Source organism: Malus sylvestris, chromosome 16 (genome assembly GCF_916048215.2).
Source record: "Malus sylvestris chromosome 16, drMalSylv7.2, whole genome shotgun sequence".
Classification (NCBI taxonomy): Eukaryota; Viridiplantae; Streptophyta; class Magnoliopsida; order Rosales; family Rosaceae; genus Malus; species Malus sylvestris.
The window spans coordinates 4868590-4886695 of NC_062275.1; the positions used below are offsets into that span (position 1 = coordinate 4868590).

The 18106-nt window shown below is 38.8% G+C and overlaps 3 protein-coding genes and 1 pseudogene across 4 annotated transcripts; 2 read left to right on the plus strand and 2 right to left on the minus strand.

Annotated features, from left to right (window-relative positions):
- The first annotated feature begins 2881 nt into the window (after window positions 1–2881).
- On the plus strand, window positions 2882–4299 carry LOC126607689 (HVA22-like protein c). 2 transcript variants are annotated; one of them, XM_050275386.1, is made up of 5 exons: window positions 2882–3036; window positions 3157–3183; window positions 3420–3542; window positions 3687–3939; window positions 4113–4299. In XM_050275386.1, exons 1-5 carry the CDS (start codon window positions 2966–2968, stop codon window positions 4179–4181), a joined length of 543 nt encoding a protein of 180 aa, XP_050131343.1. In that variant the 5' UTR covers window positions 2882–2965; the 3' UTR covers window positions 4182–4299. The 2 variants fall into 2 exon arrangements, with proteins under 2 accessions (XP_050131343.1, XP_050131344.1); XM_050275387.1 differs by having other exon boundaries at window positions 2988–3036; window positions 3157–3253.
- A 601-nt stretch (window positions 4300–4900) lies between these two features.
- On the plus strand, window positions 4901–11898 carry LOC126607686 (PH, RCC1 and FYVE domains-containing protein 1-like). The gene is made up of 9 exons (XM_050275384.1): window positions 4901–7285; window positions 7456–7542; window positions 7617–7706; window positions 7847–7927; window positions 8138–8311; window positions 8431–10524; window positions 10761–10907; window positions 11000–11289; window positions 11493–11898. Exons 1-9 carry the CDS (start codon window positions 7238–7240, stop codon window positions 11584–11586), a joined length of 3105 nt encoding a protein of 1034 aa, XP_050131341.1. The 5' UTR covers window positions 4901–7237; the 3' UTR covers window positions 11587–11898.
- Window positions 11828–13595, minus strand: LOC126607687 (pentatricopeptide repeat-containing protein At1g26900, mitochondrial-like; annotated as a pseudogene).
- A 399-nt stretch (window positions 13596–13994) lies between these two features.
- Window positions 13995–16617, minus strand: LOC126607688 (protein GAMETE CELL DEFECTIVE 1, mitochondrial). The gene is made up of 3 exons (XM_050275385.1): window positions 16000–16617; window positions 14787–14976; window positions 13995–14397 (listed from the first exon to the last, which is right to left on the minus strand). Exons 1-3 carry the CDS (start codon window positions 16539–16541, stop codon window positions 14188–14190), a joined length of 942 nt encoding a protein of 313 aa, XP_050131342.1. The 5' UTR covers window positions 16542–16617; the 3' UTR covers window positions 13995–14187.
- Window positions 16618–18106: the final 1489 nt, after the last annotated feature.

Here is an 18106-nt window from a genome sequence, read left to right on the forward strand (position 1 = left end):
CAAAATACAAAGTATTTTTTCCCATTTATTTTAAAATTTTCGGTAGAATAAAAAAATAAACAAAACGTTTAGGAATTAAATTGTATTGAAAATGTAATTAATGTAGGATGATAATTAGTTGCATGAAATAGAGGAGTTAAACACTCAATTAAATTCTTACTTATAATAAAAGAATCTAAAATGCTGATGTGGAAATAACTTAAGGACTTCAATCAAAAGTTTAAAAGACATAAGGTTTCAATCAAGGAAATGTCATCACTATGGATTAGAACCTAATTTATCCTTCTTTTTTATTTTTATTTGGACAAATGATATTATCTACAATAAGGGGTGGGGGAGTGGGCCAAATGGCCTCACAATTGGCTAGCAATAATGTGGTTCAAATTCAATTTTGGCGATAATCGAACCTAAGACCTCTCACTTACAAGTGAAGAGAAATACCAATACCAAGTGGCTCTTTTAGGCCTAACACGTGGATAACATAAACAAGGTGGCATGGAGCACGTGTAGTCGTTGGGTTTCACACGTGGACCAACCTGTTGTGATACCATGTTAATCTATACAACATGAATCAATTTAGACACTGTAAATTTTGTAAGAGAGGGAAGAACTTCATAAAGAAAGGAAGAAGAGGAAAGAACAATTCTTGATTCTATTTCTTAATGAAGAAGGCATGCAAGGAATGAGACTTTATAGTCTTTGACACTACAAGCTTATATAACAATTATCTAACCAAGCCTCTAATCTCATGACAAGTGTCACAATCTGAACAACAGATGTACTCTATCAGTATTGTAGTCATACTCCATTTTATATTGAAATATAGAACAAGATATATGAGTGTATGGCAAGAGGACTTCAAAATCTCCATGCCACATTGGTAGGTAAGACGATCAATATCGCAGGCCCCGGTGGATATTATTGTTATTCAAGTACCACTATACGCAAGCTCCAAGCTAGCCATGAAGGTAAAATTGCACATCATTGGAGCTTCCAGATGCTTCACTATAATAGTGTAAAATCCTACCTAGCTACTGTTTCATACAGTGATTTTCATTTAACCGCAATCCGACCGCATGATGATAACGTTACTAAAATTAATATTATTAATGCTTCAATAAGTATGCATGTGATTCGTTGTACTATAGTTCTCTAATCATTGTGATTAATTTTTATATATTTGAAGGGAATATCGTCTTCAAACTGTTTGAGCTTGTTAGCTATGCTTCTGGTTTGTTCTAATACTATATTCGAATTCGGTATCGCTTTTGAATTTTTAAGGTCTCGTTTATTTGTTGTTTATTATTGAATTACATTAATAGATAATTTTTTTTAATTCAAAATATATTAAAGATAGAGTAGAATGATTTTTTCATTTTGAAGATATTAAAATGGGGTTACATTTTAAAGAAGATAATTAGAATGTATCCTACCTCCAAGTCAGCCACAACCTTTTCATTTCTTTCATAACTTAAAAATAATAATTTATTTGCTCCGATCCAATCCTCTATACCAAATAAGGCCTTAGATTTCAACCATAAAAAGGCCGCCTAAGAGACTGGAATAAGAATCCTAAACAGGAATGACAACAAAAAACAAAAAATTAAAGAGCAAAATAATTCATGGAAACCAATGTTGTGAACTAGTATATTTGTTGGTATAATATATAAATAAATAAATTTACAGCTAACAATTAAATCATGTATTAATGTGACGTGCATGCATTTGGACACTGTATACAATTTTAGGCCTCACAGTGACAGTACGCTGCAGTGCAGTTGCCCTATTTTGGCCATTGCCTTCCTCTTGCTTCAATGGAAGGAAAATTTGAAGTTGAAGGAAGGTTATTAAATATATTAAAATAATACTGTCTATGGCAATCTGCATTAAGTATATAGATTCAAATTTTATATTAGCACAATAGTGGAGATGAGTGTTGCCCTAACGTCACAATATTGGTTCATATCCCGTCAACTCTCTAATTTAACAAATCAATCGTTTTATTAGGTGAAAGAATTTTATAAGGAAAAATAATGAAAATGGTTTGAGAGTTTTAATGATAATGACAAAATAAAAGTTAAAGTAAATAGTATCAAAAATAACTTTTTAGTGTAAAAATATTATTTTTTAAGGTGAACAGATTCCCAATTTTATATGTCCATCTGTTTGCGTACTGTTACGCATGCGCTGATGCATTTCATTTGTTTTTTTCCAAGATTTTGGGCCTAGATAGCAGAAGCAGTAACTAAAACCCCGCTCCAATTTATCTGGGCCCACCAATTATTACTCATATTCATTAATATCAAATCTACTAATCTTTTTTAGGTGAAAGATTCGTGCAAAGTAGTCTTAAAAAAACTGATCTTTATGTTAATTATGTGACAATAACGTGAGATATCACCGTTAATCCGTGATATCACTTGATTAAATTTGGATGATTTTTATTGTGTTCAAGTGATTTGGAGGACAGGAGTGGTGACTCATATTAGATTTGAGCAATTAATTAATATTCGATGCATAACTTCTCGGTTAGAATTAAGACCTGACAATCTAATTAACTTGCCTACTAGCAATACTTAGTAATGACACGCTCACGAAATCAATCATTTGGCTTATTTTCGAGGCTAAGGCAATTTAGGGGTAGCAACTAGAGCAAAACTATATTCGCAACAAGTTTGGATAATTAATTAACAAGGTTGGATAAGGACTTAACAGAGATATGTATTAATGATGATTAGGGACTGTAATCCCGCCCGAAGTTCAAAAAATCGGTGCCTAATTTCTTGTGTACAGTTAGATTCTCCGCAAAATCAGCTTCCCCCTTACAGACTTTTCAACCCTTTCTTTCTTGTCACCTTTATAGCCAGCTTTTTGATCTTCTTCTGTTTTTATATACCCAACTCATAATATTACAAGAACAAAACGTCCTAGCCCAGAAGATATAGATAGCAAATTAGCAAGAGAGATGGGTCGTAACAATAATAATTCTGGGAATTTTCTACAAGTTGTGGCTAACAACTTAGATGTTCTTGCTTTGTATGTGCCCCTCCACCTCCCTCTATAAATTCTACAACTATGTATATGTATGATTCTTCTTGCTTAATTAACTTGGTCCTTAAACATATCTAAGTTGAATTCTTTGTCTCTCATCTGCAGGCCTCTAGTCACATTGGTGTATCCCCTGTAAGTATGGTGTCATGATTTTGTGCCTTTCTTCAACGCTGCTAATAGGGATTTTCTGTTACACTCCGGGGTATCTTACATACTAAATATTTTTTTCCACAGCAGATCTTAATCAAGGATCCAATAAAAAAATGTGTATATATAGAGCATAATAAAAGTTTTGCTACTAATAAATGCATAATGTTGACATGCCGTCACCTATTATTTTTATGATATTTATTGGGATTTTGTGCTAGATATGCTTCAATTAGGGCAATAGAAACCAAGTCTCGCACCGATGACCAGCAATGGCTAACCTATTGGGTTCTGTATTCTCTGATGACAATCTTCGAGCTCACATTCGCCAAAGTCCTTGAATGGTACTGTACTTTTTTTCTTGCTAGATTTCAGATAAATTGTTCATATTAATTCCGGTCTTAGTTTCTCAATATCTAATTGAGTAGTTAGTTAGAAAATGTCGAATGATAACCCTAATTATCGTATATATCCTTACTGTCGATCAGCCTTCCGGTATGGACTTATGCCAAGTTGATATTCACATGTTGGTTGGTGCTGCCACAATTCAATGGAGCTGCATATGTTTATCGACGATTCATCAGACCATACTATATGTACCCACAAACTGCTCATCAGATGTGGTATTTCCCAAGAAAGAAGGGCGCCGGCCTCTTCAGCAAGCCGGATGACGTTTTAACCGCTGCCGAAAAATACATGGAAGAGCATGGGACTGATGCATTTGAAAGGCTCATAAGCAAGGTACATTGATATGCCTAGCTAATTTGTGTGCGGTCTTTCTATAAAAACCTCACACTCACTGGATTAGGGACTGTTTATTTAGTGTTAATTAGTAGTGGCCATCGTTCCGTCTTTTTGAAATCTTAACGGTGGCAAATATATGATGTAATATTGTTTTTGATTCTGATTTGCAGGTTGATCGAGAAAGAACCAGCAGGAAGAGCAACAATTACATGATCTTTGATGATGATTATATGTACTGAATCACACAGTGCGTGTCTTAATTTTCTTAACAGTTATGCTGATCTTTTCCTGAAGAACATTTTGTATGCTACATGTCTTAATGTCATGAAATGGTGTGTGTCGATTTGGCTTTGAGTATTTTTGGCTGCAACTGTAATCTGTTGCTAAAAGCTGCAACCTAATACATCTAATTAACAATACGATACAAACTTAAAACCACATAAACACGATCAAAATCAATAATTTTCTTAAATTATTCACTGGATATATATATATATGGCAAGTTTCATCACAGTTATCACGAAAAAAAAAAATCTGTTGCTAAACCCTAAATCCAGTAAAGACGTAGCTACATGTAACCTAAAATTGATTAGTCTCATTTAGATCCTTCAAACTATAATTTCTTTTCAAGAATCATTGTCATGCACGCAACTTATTGAAACTTCTTCATCCCAAGTAGTGCGCATGTACATGTTACCTAAGGGTGCGTTTGGTACGTGGGACGGGACAGGACGGAACGGGACGAGGCGTTCCGTCCCGCGTTTGGTGCACCAAAAATGGGTGGAACGGGCTGTTCCACGGGACAGATTTTGGGTGTTTTTGCGTCCCACCTGCCTCCCCTGGAACGGGTTTGTTCCACGTCTGTGGAACACAATGTTTTATCATTTTAAGACAAATATACCCCATGTCTTTTTCAAAAATTACACCTTAGTTCCGTCCCGTTCCGTCCCGTCTGCGTACCAAATGCACCCTAAGGGTCGAAGTTATATATTTATACGGTTGAATAAAAGGTTGAACACGCCATTCTCGTCTCCAAATGAACCAAAAGAGTTAGAATAGTTTAACTTTTTGTTCGACTGTCAAGAAAGTATGTCACTCATTCGAACTAATTTTACTTCTCATTCCAAACTAAATTGGTCTAAGAAAACAAAAGGCCCTCAATGAGCACCCCTATAATCCAGCTATAGCTAAGCAATGAGCACTACCTTCGCATCGCACTCCTTTTTGAAAAGCATAATAGGAGACATAACTCTTTATTCTTTTTGTTTTGGATCAAAGCACTGGGGGACATGATGAGTCAATATTATATTATATATTTTACTCTATTTTTAGTATAATTTGGTAATTATTTTGAAAGAATTTTAATACTTTGCTTTATAATTTCAATATAAGACCTTCGACTTCCTCTGGAGCAAAACATGATCAAACGGACGAATTTTTTGAGTGATTCAAATTAGAGGACGTTCGCGTGTCTCTTGGCTTATTTGTATCAAAATTCGGAATTTTTCTGCAAAGCTGTTATTTTCTGACGATTTAATAAATGAGCAGTGCGCGTTGCTGGAAATTGACGTTTCTAGGCTTAAACTGTGTTTTTGGAGCCCAAGATGACCTCAGATGGGTTAGTGCCCTTCTAGAGAAGTGTTCAAAATAGTCCAAACTTTAAATCCAGCTATTTTGGGCCAGTTTTGGAGCTGATTTGGGTCCAAAACGTGGCTGTGGAAATTTTTGTGTGAATTTACCAAGTTAATTTAGAATTATGTTTCATATTTTATTTCAATTTATTAGGTTTCCTAGTCTTATTCTAAGACCCTTTACTAGGAGGATTTTATTTAGAGTAGTATAAATATATCTTTTTGGCAAGCCCCAAGGGAAAAAAGGTACGCAAGATTTGAGAAGAAGAATTTGGCTAAAACTTAGAGATTTCAAGACTTATACTTTCAAGGTGTTTTAATTCTTTTTCTAGTTTAATAAAACTCTTTTGATTTTAATTATGAATATGGGCAACTAATTTTCTTTTGCTAGAGCGAAGTCTTAAGCCTTAGCATGAATATGTAGTTTTTATTTAATTGCTTATGATATTATACATGCATACTTTGAATTATTAATCACTATGCTTTCAATTGTCTTTGTGTTTTAATGATTCGCGACTATTAAGATGTTTAGATGAGTAATTGGATGCAATTCGGTCGGAATACCACCGAGGAATTGAGTATTGCTTCTTGTTATTAATAGTTGTAATTTCACCTAGGATGAATGTCACGTCGTAGGGGTTGCATGGTTTTTCAAATGATTTTCACAAAGCGTAATGAATCATGCATGCTTATATTTGATCTGAATGCCGCAGACAGATTGCATGTTTGATATACGTTCTAGCTTGAATGCTACAAGTAGAATATGCATTAGGAAAAACTAACCTTCAAAATTGCATAAATAATTCATAAGTAATTGGTAAAACTAAATAGTATCGTTAAGGGATCAACAAATAAGACATGGTCTCTATTTGGGTCAACAAAATAAGACATGCTTTCGGCGCAAATAAGGACAAAAGCAAACCATCCCGGACCCGGTCCCGCCAGATTTTCAGTTGGTGACGTGGCATGAAGCAGGAGCGACAAAACCAACAGTTCAAACTTCAAAAGAATGAGAGAGGTGCGCACGTTAGCTAACAAACAACCACTCTGCCAAATTCCACATTGACGACGACGACGATCTCTCCGGCGTCGCAGAGCGCTCCCTTACTTCTCCTCTCATTTTCCTGTTATTTTTTTTTCCAATTTCTCAGTTTTGTGTTTCTTTTTTTGTAAGTGAGCGACGTCGGATTTTTGAAAAATGGCGGACGTTCGGCGAATTTCTTCAGCTTTCTCGCAATGTAGGTGAAATCAATCTTCGTTTGCCCTAATCTGCGCTCCTTTTGGTCTGGAATGTATGTTTTGGTGTCGAAAATTACGAAATTCCAAGAGTTTTGGAGGAATTCGACGGTGTATGTGAATTTTAGGGGTTCTCTGATTTCTGAGCAAGTAATTTGAGCTGAGTGTTGATCAGTGGAGCCCTCCGTGTGTGGCGTTTTAGGGTTTGGGTTTACGGCATTGTGAAATTCTGAGGCTTTGGGGTTGAGTTTTTGTTGAGAGCTGAGGCTCATTTGTGGGTGTAATGGGTTAGAGGTGGAGCAAATCAATTTTCTTTTTTAAGTTTAATGGGGAGGAGTTGGGAATTGGGTTGTGGTATTAGGTGGTGGTGGTGTTCAAATGGGTGTTGGATCTTGGACTTCTGGGCAAAACCTGATATTGCAACTTGAATGGCTAGTCCTCAGAGAAACGGTCCGGTCGAGAGGGATATCGACCAGGTTTCTTCTTTTTCATCACTTAATTCCCATGAATTTGACATTTGAGTGAACCTTGACAAAGTCTTTTTGTTCAAATGATGTATGAAGCTTAATCGTTGCAGTTTATGGTCTTGTGTTATTTACTCCTGTAACACATGTTGCTGTTTATTTTCTTCCCCTTCTGTTTCCAGGCCATAACAGCACTTAAGAAGGGTGCAACTTTGTTAAAATATGGACGCAGAGGGAAGCCGAAATTCTGCTCATTTCGGCTTTCTAATGTAAGTTGGCTTCACATACAGCCTTCTCTCGTTTCTGCTCTGTTGGCTCTCAGATAATTCTGGTTTTGTTTCAGGACGAGGCTCTGTTGATATGGTACTCTGGCAAAAAAGAAAAGCACCTTAAACTTGGTCATGTTTCGACAATTCTTCCTGGCCAGCGTACTGTAAGTTTCAGCTTCCATTCTCTTTTCAGATAAAATCTTCACCAAGCTCGACTACACAATCAAACCGTGAAAATATAGTTAAACATTTATGCCTGGTTCCCAAAGATATTGGTAAAGATCACTGTGGCTTTTCTATGCAGGCAATATTTCAGCGGTATCCACAGCCTGAAAAGGAGTATCAATCATTTTCACTCCTGTACAACGATAGGTCCTTGAACTTGGTGAGTATATTTGCTACATGTATTTGGTACATAAAACAAGTTTAATGTTTCACAGCCAACATGTTCAAAGTTCATCGTTGCAACGGCATCGCACGCGTAAGGCCTATAAAAAACTGGGAACCTTATGCTAAAAAAAGAAAAAGGAAAAAAGCAACTAAGAAATTACATTTGTAGTATCATGGTTTAATACTTTACCTCCCTGTTGGACAGATATGTAAAGACAAGAATGAAGCTGAAGTTTGGCTTGTTGGTCTTAAGGCAATAATCACTCGAGGTAACTATCGGAACTGGAGAAGCGAATCAAGATTGGAGGGCACATCAATAGATAGTCCCCATGCTCGTACTCGACGACATTCTCCATCAAGGACACCATTCTGTATTGGGGTGACTTATCTTTTATTCTTTATTTTGTAAGGAAGCAAAAAAAGGAATAAAGTTCTCTTGACTTGATGTATCAGGCATTTACATTTTATTTTTCTTGATGTTTTTACATAATACTGCAGGATCCAGTAGATACTGAGGGAGTTCCTTTGGAGAATATCCATCAGAGTAGATTAGGACAAGCATTCGCTGACATAATATCTTATACTGCCAACCCCAAGAGTGCCACACAAGCTGAATCAGTCTCGAATGCGTCATTATCACCTGTATCTGTGGATAACTCCAATGGTCGAAATTCTGCTTCTGAAGCATTTCGGGTTAGTTTATCTAGTGCTGTAAGCTCGTCTAGTCAAGGTTCTTGTCAAGATGATTTTGATGCTTTAGGAGATGTTTTAATTTGGGGTGAAGGTGTTGGTGGTGGAGTACTTGGAGGCGGTGTGGATAGAGTAGGGAGCTCATATGGTTCCAGGACGGATGCTCTTCTGCCTAAGGTATTGCAATCAACAGTGGTCGTAGATGTTCACGGAATTGCTTGTGGTGCCAGACATGCTGTTTTGGTCACCAAGCAAGGGGAAATCTTCAGCTGGGGAGAGGAGTTAGGAGGCAGACTTGGTCATGGTGTCGATACAGATGTTTCCCACCCAAAGCTCATTGACACTCTTAGTGGGATGAATGTTGAATTAGTGGCATGTGGGGAATATCACACTTGTGCTGTTACACTTTCTGGAGATCTCTATACATGGGGTGATGGTATTCATAATTTTGGCCTGCTTGGGCATGGAAGTGAAGTTAGTCACTGGATTCCCAAAAAGGTATGCGGTCACTTGGAAGGTATACACATATCCTATATAGCTTGTGGACCGTGGCATACAGCTGCAGTGACATCTGGTGGCCAGTTATTTACCTTTGGAGATGATACTTTTGGTGCCTTAGGGCATGGGGATCACAGTAGCACAAGTACGCCACGGGAGGTGGAAACTTTGCGTGGGCTAAGAACAACAAGGATTGCTTGTGGTATTTGGCACACTGCTGCAGTCGTTGAAGTAATGAACGAATCATCTTACCCTGAGACTTCTGGTAACTCTTCATATGGGAAGCTCTACACTTGGGGTGCTGGTGATAAAGGCCGACTTGGACATGGTGATGAACAATCTAAACTAGTTCCTGAATGCGTAGCTGCATTGATTGATAAAAACATCTGTCAGGTAGCCTGCGGCCATAATCTCACAGTTGGGCTTACAACCTCGGGACAAGTATATACGATGGGAAGTGCTGCTTATGGACAGCTTGGAAATCCTTCAGCTGATGGGAAAGTTCCCACCCTTGTCGAGGGTAAAATTGCAGATAGTTTTGTTGAAGAAATTGCCTGTGGTTCTTATCATGTTGCAGTTTTGACTTCCAAGACAGAGGTTTATACTTGGGGAAGGGGTTCAAACGGGCAACTAGGCCATGGAGACAATGATCACAGACATACGCCTACCCTCGTTGATTGTATGAAGGATAAAGAAGTAAAGAGTGTAGCATGTGGTCCAAACCTAACGGCGGTCATTTGTCTTCATAAATGGGTATCAAATGCTGACCATTCCGTTTGCTCTGATTGTCACAATCCCTTTGGTTTCAGAAGAAAACGTCACAATTGTTACAACTGTGGGTTAGTATTCTGCAAAGCATGCAGCAGCAAGAAATCTCTGAAAGCTGCCTTGGCTCCAGATATGAACAAGCCATTTCGGGTGTGCGACGAGTGTTATAGTAAACTGAAGAAGGCTGCAGAAGCCAGTTCTGCTGTGCGAAGTCCTACAATTAGAAGTCCAAATATGTGTCCTAAATCCAATGAGGTGACAGATAAAGAGAATCTGATCCCTATGCTACGGGCAACACTCTCCAGACTCTCATCTTTTGGCTCAAACAACCAGAGCGAAAGCAAGCAGCTTAAGCAAGAAAGAAAACCAGAAGTGCGTGATAATCGTGTCTTCCCAGTGTTGACTGGACCTTTGCAGTTAGGGGGTTTTAATTTAACAAAGGCATCAACTCCTCTCACTGGAGATTCAGAAAAAGTTATTTCGCCTTCAGTTCCTGCCTCTAAAAAGGCTTCTCGGTACACATCTCCTGTTTCAGGAAGGTCAAGTCAACGCGGATCTTCTGAAAAAATCATTCTTGAGGATTCAAAGCTTATAAATGGAAGTTTGAGCCAAGAAATCATACATTTAAGGACACAGGTAAGCATTTTTATAGTGCTTCAATGTCTACAGTCTAATACCTAATGACATCCTTGCATATAGCTAAATCTTTGGTGAGTTCTGGGGTCTGAATCTTTGACATTCTGTAACTGCTGAAGGGAGAGGAACTAGCCTCGCTTATGAACCGAGGAATTGGATTAAAATTTGCATCCATACAAAAATTAGTTAAAGTAATGTGTATACACTAAGCTGATATTGTTCCAAAAACAATGTAGGTAGAAGACCTTACACTCAAATCCCAACATCTTGAAGCTGAACTTCAACGAACATCAAAGAAATTGAAGGATGTCTCTGCAATAGCCACAGATGAAGCTGAAAAACGCAAATCTGCTAAAGAAGTTATCAAGTCTCTAACTGCTCAGGTTGCAAATTCGTTTATTTGTTGGGTGTGGCATTGAAACTATCCTACTGTCCATTATTTTCCATTGTCACAATGATTTTACTTGTCCAACAGTTGAAGGAGATGTCTGAAAGAATGCCTGAAGGAGAGATCAGTCACTGCAACACAGGTTCTATTTCTCATGCAATCAGCTTTCGAAACCAGTTATCCAAAGAGCCCTCTCTGTCAAACATAATTACTTCGCAAACTTTATCCAACGGCAATTCAATGGATCGAATCTTAGCTAATGGAACTAAATCACCAACCGGAAAGTCAGAGCGGGTGCTACAAGATGAACCTGGTGTATATATAACTCTACGCTCCTTGCCAGGCGGCAGTAATGAGCTCGTGCGTGTTCGCTTCAGGTATCTCTCTCCCCCTCCCCCTCCCCCTTTATTTTCACAGTTTGATACATACAACCAACTAAACATCTAAGGCCGTGGCTTAGGCTGCAGAAAATTCACTCTCTTTCTTTTACAGTCGATTTTATTATACTACGGTGCGGATTGATGAAATACATTTGATGCTCTCTATCTTGTTTGCTGAAATTTAAACTGTTGTCCGACAGTCGGAGACATTTCACTGAAGAAGCGGCGGAGAGATGGTGGGCTGAAAATGGGGCAAAGTTATGTGAGCAGCACAATATAAAAGGTGCAGAGTAATATGCTGTCAGCTCTCCGGTGCAAAGCTCATATGCGTACATCCAACGATCCTCTTCCTCACCGGAATGTGTAAATTTTTTAACCCCTAAATCATTCCGCTGAGATAGATCGAAGGATATGGAGCCAGAATTCGCAGGTAGACTGATAATATAGAATGTCAAAACTGTAGGGAGAGATTTTCCAGATATTGGAAAATGAAAAGGACATCCATAAGATGAGAAAGACATTTGAGAATTCTAGATTTGTACCAAAAATATCAATCTCTAATCTTATTTTTTGTATATCAAGTTGAACACAGTTCTTTAAACACAACTATCCATCTCAATTGAGCTCAGTCCAGCTTCCTTGATCAGGTTATCTTCTATTCGAACAGGCCGAAATTTCACTTCTCCCGTCTTATTTTCATCTTCCATTTCCTGCATTCTTGTTATATGATCCGGCAACCTTCCGGCAATTGCGTAAGTACCTGATAATAGCATTGAATTGGTGGGATGATCATCGTTTAGTTCCATAAACCCTGCAAGCGGAAAGCAGTGCACGGCATGCTGTAACATCAGTCTTAATGGGCAAGCTTTCGATTAGTTTATGTGCTTCCTCCAACAACCCCGCACTACCCAAAAGATCGACCATACAACCGTAGTGTTCCACCTTCAGCACAAGGCCACACTTGCAAACCATCATCTCGAAACATCTAACTCCCTCTGCCACCAGCCCTCCATGGCTGCAAGCACTTAAAACTGCCAAGAAAGTGACCTCATTAGGTTGACAGCCCTCCTTCCATCCTGTCAAATAGCCTTATGGCACTACCCGCCCGCCATGAACACCATAAACCGAAATCATGGCAGTCCAGGATTTCACATCTTTGCTTTCCATGCTCTCAAAGATGTCAAGTGCCTTATCCAAAAACCCACATTTAGCATACATATCAACCAGAGCTGTGTCTTCCACATGGTCCTTAATGCAACTCCCTACACTTACAGACCCAGAAGCAGCACAACCTGACAGCAACCCCGCCAATGTAGATGAATTCGGTTTCATTCCTTCGAGTTTCATCAGGCGTAACAAGGCTACTGCTTCTTCTACCATGCCACATTTTGCGTACTTATCAACCAAACAATTCCATAACACAACATCCTTCACAGAAACTCCATCAAAAATCCGACGTCCCAAAGTCGATTTGCCCCTTCTTCACGTACATATCGATCAAAGCAGTAAGAACATGTAAATCCGAACTGAAGCCAATCTTGATGCAATAGCCATGAATACACTCTCCTGCAAGGTGACCCTCTAAATCACCAATGGCAGACAAAAGGTTAAAAACGATGGTCGCACTAGCTCCAAAACCGATACTACACATTTGCTTGAACAAATCTACAACCACATGCGGCTGAGACGCATGAAGATACCCACCCATCAAAGCATTCAACGAAACCGAATCATTTCTTTGAGGAAATTCATCAAACACCTTCCGGGCATCTTCAATTTTTCCGGAAACACAATAAAATTGCAAAAGGGTATTCTGTACATTGACAAACAGTCCAAAACCAGACCTCATAACAACCCCATGAATCCCTCGGCCGATCCCAATGGTCGATTCACGAGCGCAGGCTTTGATTGTCGCGACGAATGAGAACTGGTCCAGCGTGATATTCTAAGCTCTCAAGTTGTTGAAGATATGAAAAGCATGCTTTGGATCATCGCTGATGGAGTAGGCTCTGAGCATGGTATTGAACATGAAGACATATGGGTTTTGTATGCCGTTGAAAATGGCGGCGGCGTATTGGATGTCTTGGATGGAAGAGGCTAGACGCTTGCTGGAGGGAAAAGGAAGGCGGTCGAGACCAGTATTGACCATGCAGCCATGGATCTGTGAGACTTCTGAGACTTTTATGCAGGATTGTAAAAGAGAAATGAGGCTGAGATCTTGGTAGACGGAGTAGTGTGTGGGCGAAAGTGTGAGTCTTTGACCCAGACGTGACGACTTGGCAATCAATATCATCAGCCATGCGGCGCTGGCACGGCGGCGGCAGCGTTTGAATTGTTTTGAGCTCACGCCAGAAAATCAGGCACTCAAATACCGTAACTCCAAATCCTTCAATTTTTGCATTCAATAAATTTCAAAAAGTTCATGCAACTGGAATACCAAGCTAGCAGTATCTAGTGACTGTCACGCGCACCTTTTTTCGTTGGAACTTGCCCCGGCAAAAAACTTATATGAAACGAGAATACTGAGATGGCAATATCTAGTGATTACCATACCTTTTTGCTTTAACTCGTTCACATGTCATCGCGTACATAGTTTGGGATATTGTCATCTTGGTCTCCCGACCGGTCTTGAACTCCACCGACCATAAAACTTCCATGCTTGTAAGTTTCTCTCGTTGGTAATCGATTAATTTTAGCGAAAATGTGGGCAATAGGATCTTGGCATATATTCACTTGCACTAATTGCACTTTCAGTTGCCAAGGGATGGTACCGTCGTACATTGAGAAAGCCAGATATCAAAACTTGCAGTAAGTGATACGGTAACTATGAATACATTCGGTGCTGATATCTCCCGTAGGCAGAAACGGAATGTATGAAAGTGGCCTAAGACCAAACTACCTTTCCTTATAGGATGAAAGACTGCTGCTGCTCATCAGAGTCTTCTCCTCCTTGAAGGGTTGGGTTGACGCATCGGATAGACTTGGTAGCCTGGAAACAGAACCCTTTCCTTTCCTCGCATTTGGCCCTAACTCCTCTATCATGTATTTCCACCCATCAATTGGTCTCCTCCGGCTAAATATGTGAGTCTTGATAAAACTAGCAATCTGCATGCCAATGTCATATATACCAGCGGTAAGCATCGAGACAGCAGAAAGAAATCGTTAACAAGATTGTCATGCGTTTAATAAAACGAATGAATTCAGAACTTTGTGCATAAAGACTTCGCATTAGAGCATTCGATAGTCAAATTTCGAAAGTTATACAAAGTCTGGTGCACCAATCCATGTGCTACTTTTGTGATTGAGTTATTAATCCGATGGCTCTTCCAATTACTCATTTCAACAAGAACGGAACCATACTAAAACTACAAAACCTGTACAAGATGAACTTTTCTAACATATGAAATAGGTTCACACAAACAATGTCAAGTTAAGGGCTCATCCTACAAGTTGTTCCCTACATTTTTATTATCTGTGTGAGTAAATTTACACACCTGAAATTTATTGTATGCAATCCGACGCTCAAACTCTTGAAGAAGTATATCTTCTTCTCTCTGTGTCATCTCCCATATATTTCCCTCTGCAGCCTTGGATGTAGTTTCCCAACCATCAGGTTTGTTTTTGTGGTCAGAAGCACTCGGAGCTTTAGAGTTCTCCAAATCGTTGTTAGGGGAGTCAAAAATGCTGCAAGTATTAAAAAAGTACACCAAAAATGTAAATTCGCAAGCAACGTTCCAAAAAACTTTGCCGCTACAAGCTCTAAAACATAATGAGTCAAAACTTTACATGTGCAAGTGCAACATCTGAAATCGGATACAAACTCACATCAAATTGATAGCAGAACATTCACATTCCATAGTTCATACCAACTGATGAAGCAGAACAAAACCCACCATACTTCTCTAGAAAGTACTTCTACTAATAAGCACTTTTATCATAATCATATCGAAATTTCACATAAAAAGTCCAGAGGTTCAGTAAAAAATGCTTGAAATGCTTCCCTTTCAATTCAAAGTGATTTTCTAACCCCGAAGCACTTTTACTTTTTCTGCCAAACTTGTCAATTAACGCGTTTAGATATCGGAAAACCTATGATGCACGGATACTTCTGTTTGGTCCCGTATCCCGTATCTGATACTTGATCGGATACGATACTTGCCTGATACTCTTAGATACTCGTCCGACACATATCCTAGTTGATAGACACGAATTTGACATGATGGATATGCGTATCCTACATTTAGGATACACGTATCCTGCTTTTAAGATACATTTACACTTTCAAAAAAAGGTAACAAGGAAGAGAAAATTAATAGGAGACGTCTATAATTGAAAGTTGCTAAATACAAAGAGCTTCCCTCTAATTAAAACCATGAATAGGACTCTCACACTTCTTCTACTGTATAAAGAGTATTAGATTTCGAACTTTCCTTCTCTAACAGCTGAAATGTACTTGAATTTGAATGATGAATTATGTTTTGAAATGTATATTTTTGTTGCTATATACATTTTTATTTGCCGTATCCATAGCGTATCATATCTTAATTTTTAGATTTTCCGTATCGTCGTGTCATGTCGTATCGTATCGCCGTATCCGTATCCATGCTTCATAGTGGAAAACGCTTTCATCAATTCTAAAATCACTTAAAACACACAAACAGATACATTCATGTATATGCAGAGATAAACAGAGAGAGATTAACATACTCAGCGCAACTATCGAGCAATCGCTCGATGTCGTCACCCCCGCCAATCGAATTCGAGTCGACCAATTTAGCCTCCTCCTGCTTCTCAATCTCCTTCATCCAAAGGCCAGCGTGAATCCTCTGTTTCTTCACCCGATAGTCCTTCTTCAAGCTCTCCAAGCTATAAAGCGACGACCCACTCTGGCTCTGCCGATACTGCTTCCTTTCCTCTTTGGGTTTCCGCCTCTCGTTCCAATTCTCATTCATGTCCTCCACGAACGCCTTCGTCTCGGGGTCGGCGTCCGACGGAAGCACGATGCTCGACTCGGGAGACGAGAAATTGACGTCGGTCTCCCATGGAGCTCTGCTGTTGTTTCCCGAGAGGTCGGGTGGGAGCCACGCCGTCTCCCACGCGTCGTTCCAGTCGTCGTCGCCGCCGCCGCCTTTCTTTGAGTTGGAGGAAAAGGCTCGGAGATTGGCGGCTGAAATGAATTGGGTTTTGGCGATTGTGGACGAGAGTCGGTGGAGCTCGGTCTGTGTTGCTATGCGTTTAAGGGTTTGCATGGTTTGCCGAATCGGTGAAATGGAAGCTTAAACCCTACGTTTTGAGAGAGACGGGGACGCAGAGAGGAACAAGACAACATACGGGCCTAACCAAAAGCCCATGTATTTCAATGGTCTTAAAATAATATATTGGGCCGTACGGTAAGGCGATAATGTTCCATATGGGCCCAGAGAAAGCAAATAAAATTTTGTGATTAATATCATTTTTTTTTTTTTAGCTATATGTCGATTTCCTCCGAGACTTGTAAGACGCTACCAAATTTCTCCATGAATTTTAATTTTAGTCAGTTACTTTCTGAACTTTTATAGTTGGTCAATTTTTTTTCTTGAACTTTAGTTTTAGCCAATTATCCTCCTGAACTTTTATAATTGGCAAATTCCTCCCTCCCGGCGTTTTATATATAGCCTCAAGGAGGATAGAACCCCCATTGGGGATGCTCTTATCCTACTCCTAACCTTTTCCCCCACTTTTCCTCACTATTTATGCTAACCTCAAAAGTTGAATGCCATTGTTGTAAGGTGGCACCAATATGAAAGGGTAGTGATGTTCTCGCTCTAATTTAAAATCAGAGAGTCATATTGTGGAATGGATGTGGCAATAAGTTTTGCTTAGGTTTATCTATTTAAATATATGCCATGTGAGTATAACATTAGTTGACCAATGTTAATCGTGTTTAACTCATGTCAATTGTGTACTTGTAAGTTATTGTATTCGTGCGAGTTTCAATTCGTATAACGTGTCGTGTCTGAAATTGTCACCCTGAATTATAAGCGTGAAAAACCATAACGTATTCAATTTGCAATATCAAATTTTGAAAAGCAAGTGTCAAAATGTACGCATGTGAAAAGCTTTAATATAGTTCTCATTCTTATAACTCAAACTCAAAGAGTAAGGCATGTGAAATTCATAGGTTTCGTACTAAACTTTACTTCTTTTTCATTTTTATTTGGTTTCTTTAGATTAGTAATGGTGTTGGGCCCTACGAAACGTACGCAAGTAAGGGATGGGCCACATCATACAAGCCCACCTGAGCTCGGGGTTTCGTATGTTATCTTGGTTATGAATGTTCTAAGGGCTGGTTTGGTATTAATGTGCGTTGAAAAAAAACTGTTTCTGTTGTGCTGTAAGAATAAGCTCATTTTTGTTGTTTCACGTCTTCAACTTTTCTTTCACCAAAAACAATGAAAATAAATTGTTTTTAAGTGTTTACCAAACATCTTTTTTATCTCAGTTTTTTTTTTATACCCATTTTTTATAGAAGCACCTCAATACTAGACAAATACTAAAACATGTTTAGACAAGCTGGCGATGGAACATTATTGTCCAACGCAGTCACATTCAACGGTCTTATCCCTTATCTGTAATTTTTAACATGAAGTTGTTATTCTTCCTTCAATAAAATATAAATATATATATACACACACACTCACAAATTCAATAGCTCTTGTGTTACATTGATATATAAATAGTGCGGGCTTATTTGACAATCAAGATTGGATCGATATATTCCGAATTTCAAAGCACGTTGAAGGAAGAAATGAATGCAATTTTGTCCAATTTAAAG

Coding starts and splice junctions, on each gene's coding strand:
- LOC126607689 (XM_050275386.1), top strand. CDS start 2,966: ATGGGTCGTAACAATAATAATTCTGGGAATTTTCTACAAGTTGTGGCT. Junction 3,184..3,419: donor GTCACATTGGTGTATCCCCT/GTAAGTATGGTG, acceptor ATTTTGTGCTAG/ATATGCTTCAATTAGGGCAA. Junction 3,940..4,112: donor TTGAAAGGCTCATAAGCAAG/GTACATTGATAT, acceptor TCTGATTTGCAG/GTTGATCGAGAAAGAACCAG.
- LOC126607686 (XM_050275384.1), top strand. CDS start 7,238: ATGGCTAGTCCTCAGAGAAACGGTCCGGTCGAGAGGGATATCGACCAG. Junction 7,543..7,616: donor GCTCATTTCGGCTTTCTAAT/GTAAGTTGGCTT, acceptor GTTTTGTTTCAG/GACGAGGCTCTGTTGATATG. Junction 8,312..8,430: donor GGACACCATTCTGTATTGGG/GTGACTTATCTT, acceptor ATAATACTGCAG/GATCCAGTAGATACTGAGGG.
- LOC126607688 (XM_050275385.1), bottom strand. CDS start 16,541: ATGCAAACCCTTAAACGCATAGCAACACAGACCGAGCTCCACCGACTC. Junction 14,977..15,999: donor TTGCTCGATAGTTGCGCTGA/GTATGTTAATCT, acceptor TAATACTTGCAG/CATTTTTGACTCCCCTAACA. Junction 14,398..14,786: donor TTGCATACAATAAATTTCAG/GTGTGTAAATTT, acceptor ATTGGCATGCAG/ATTGCTAGTTTTATCAAGAC.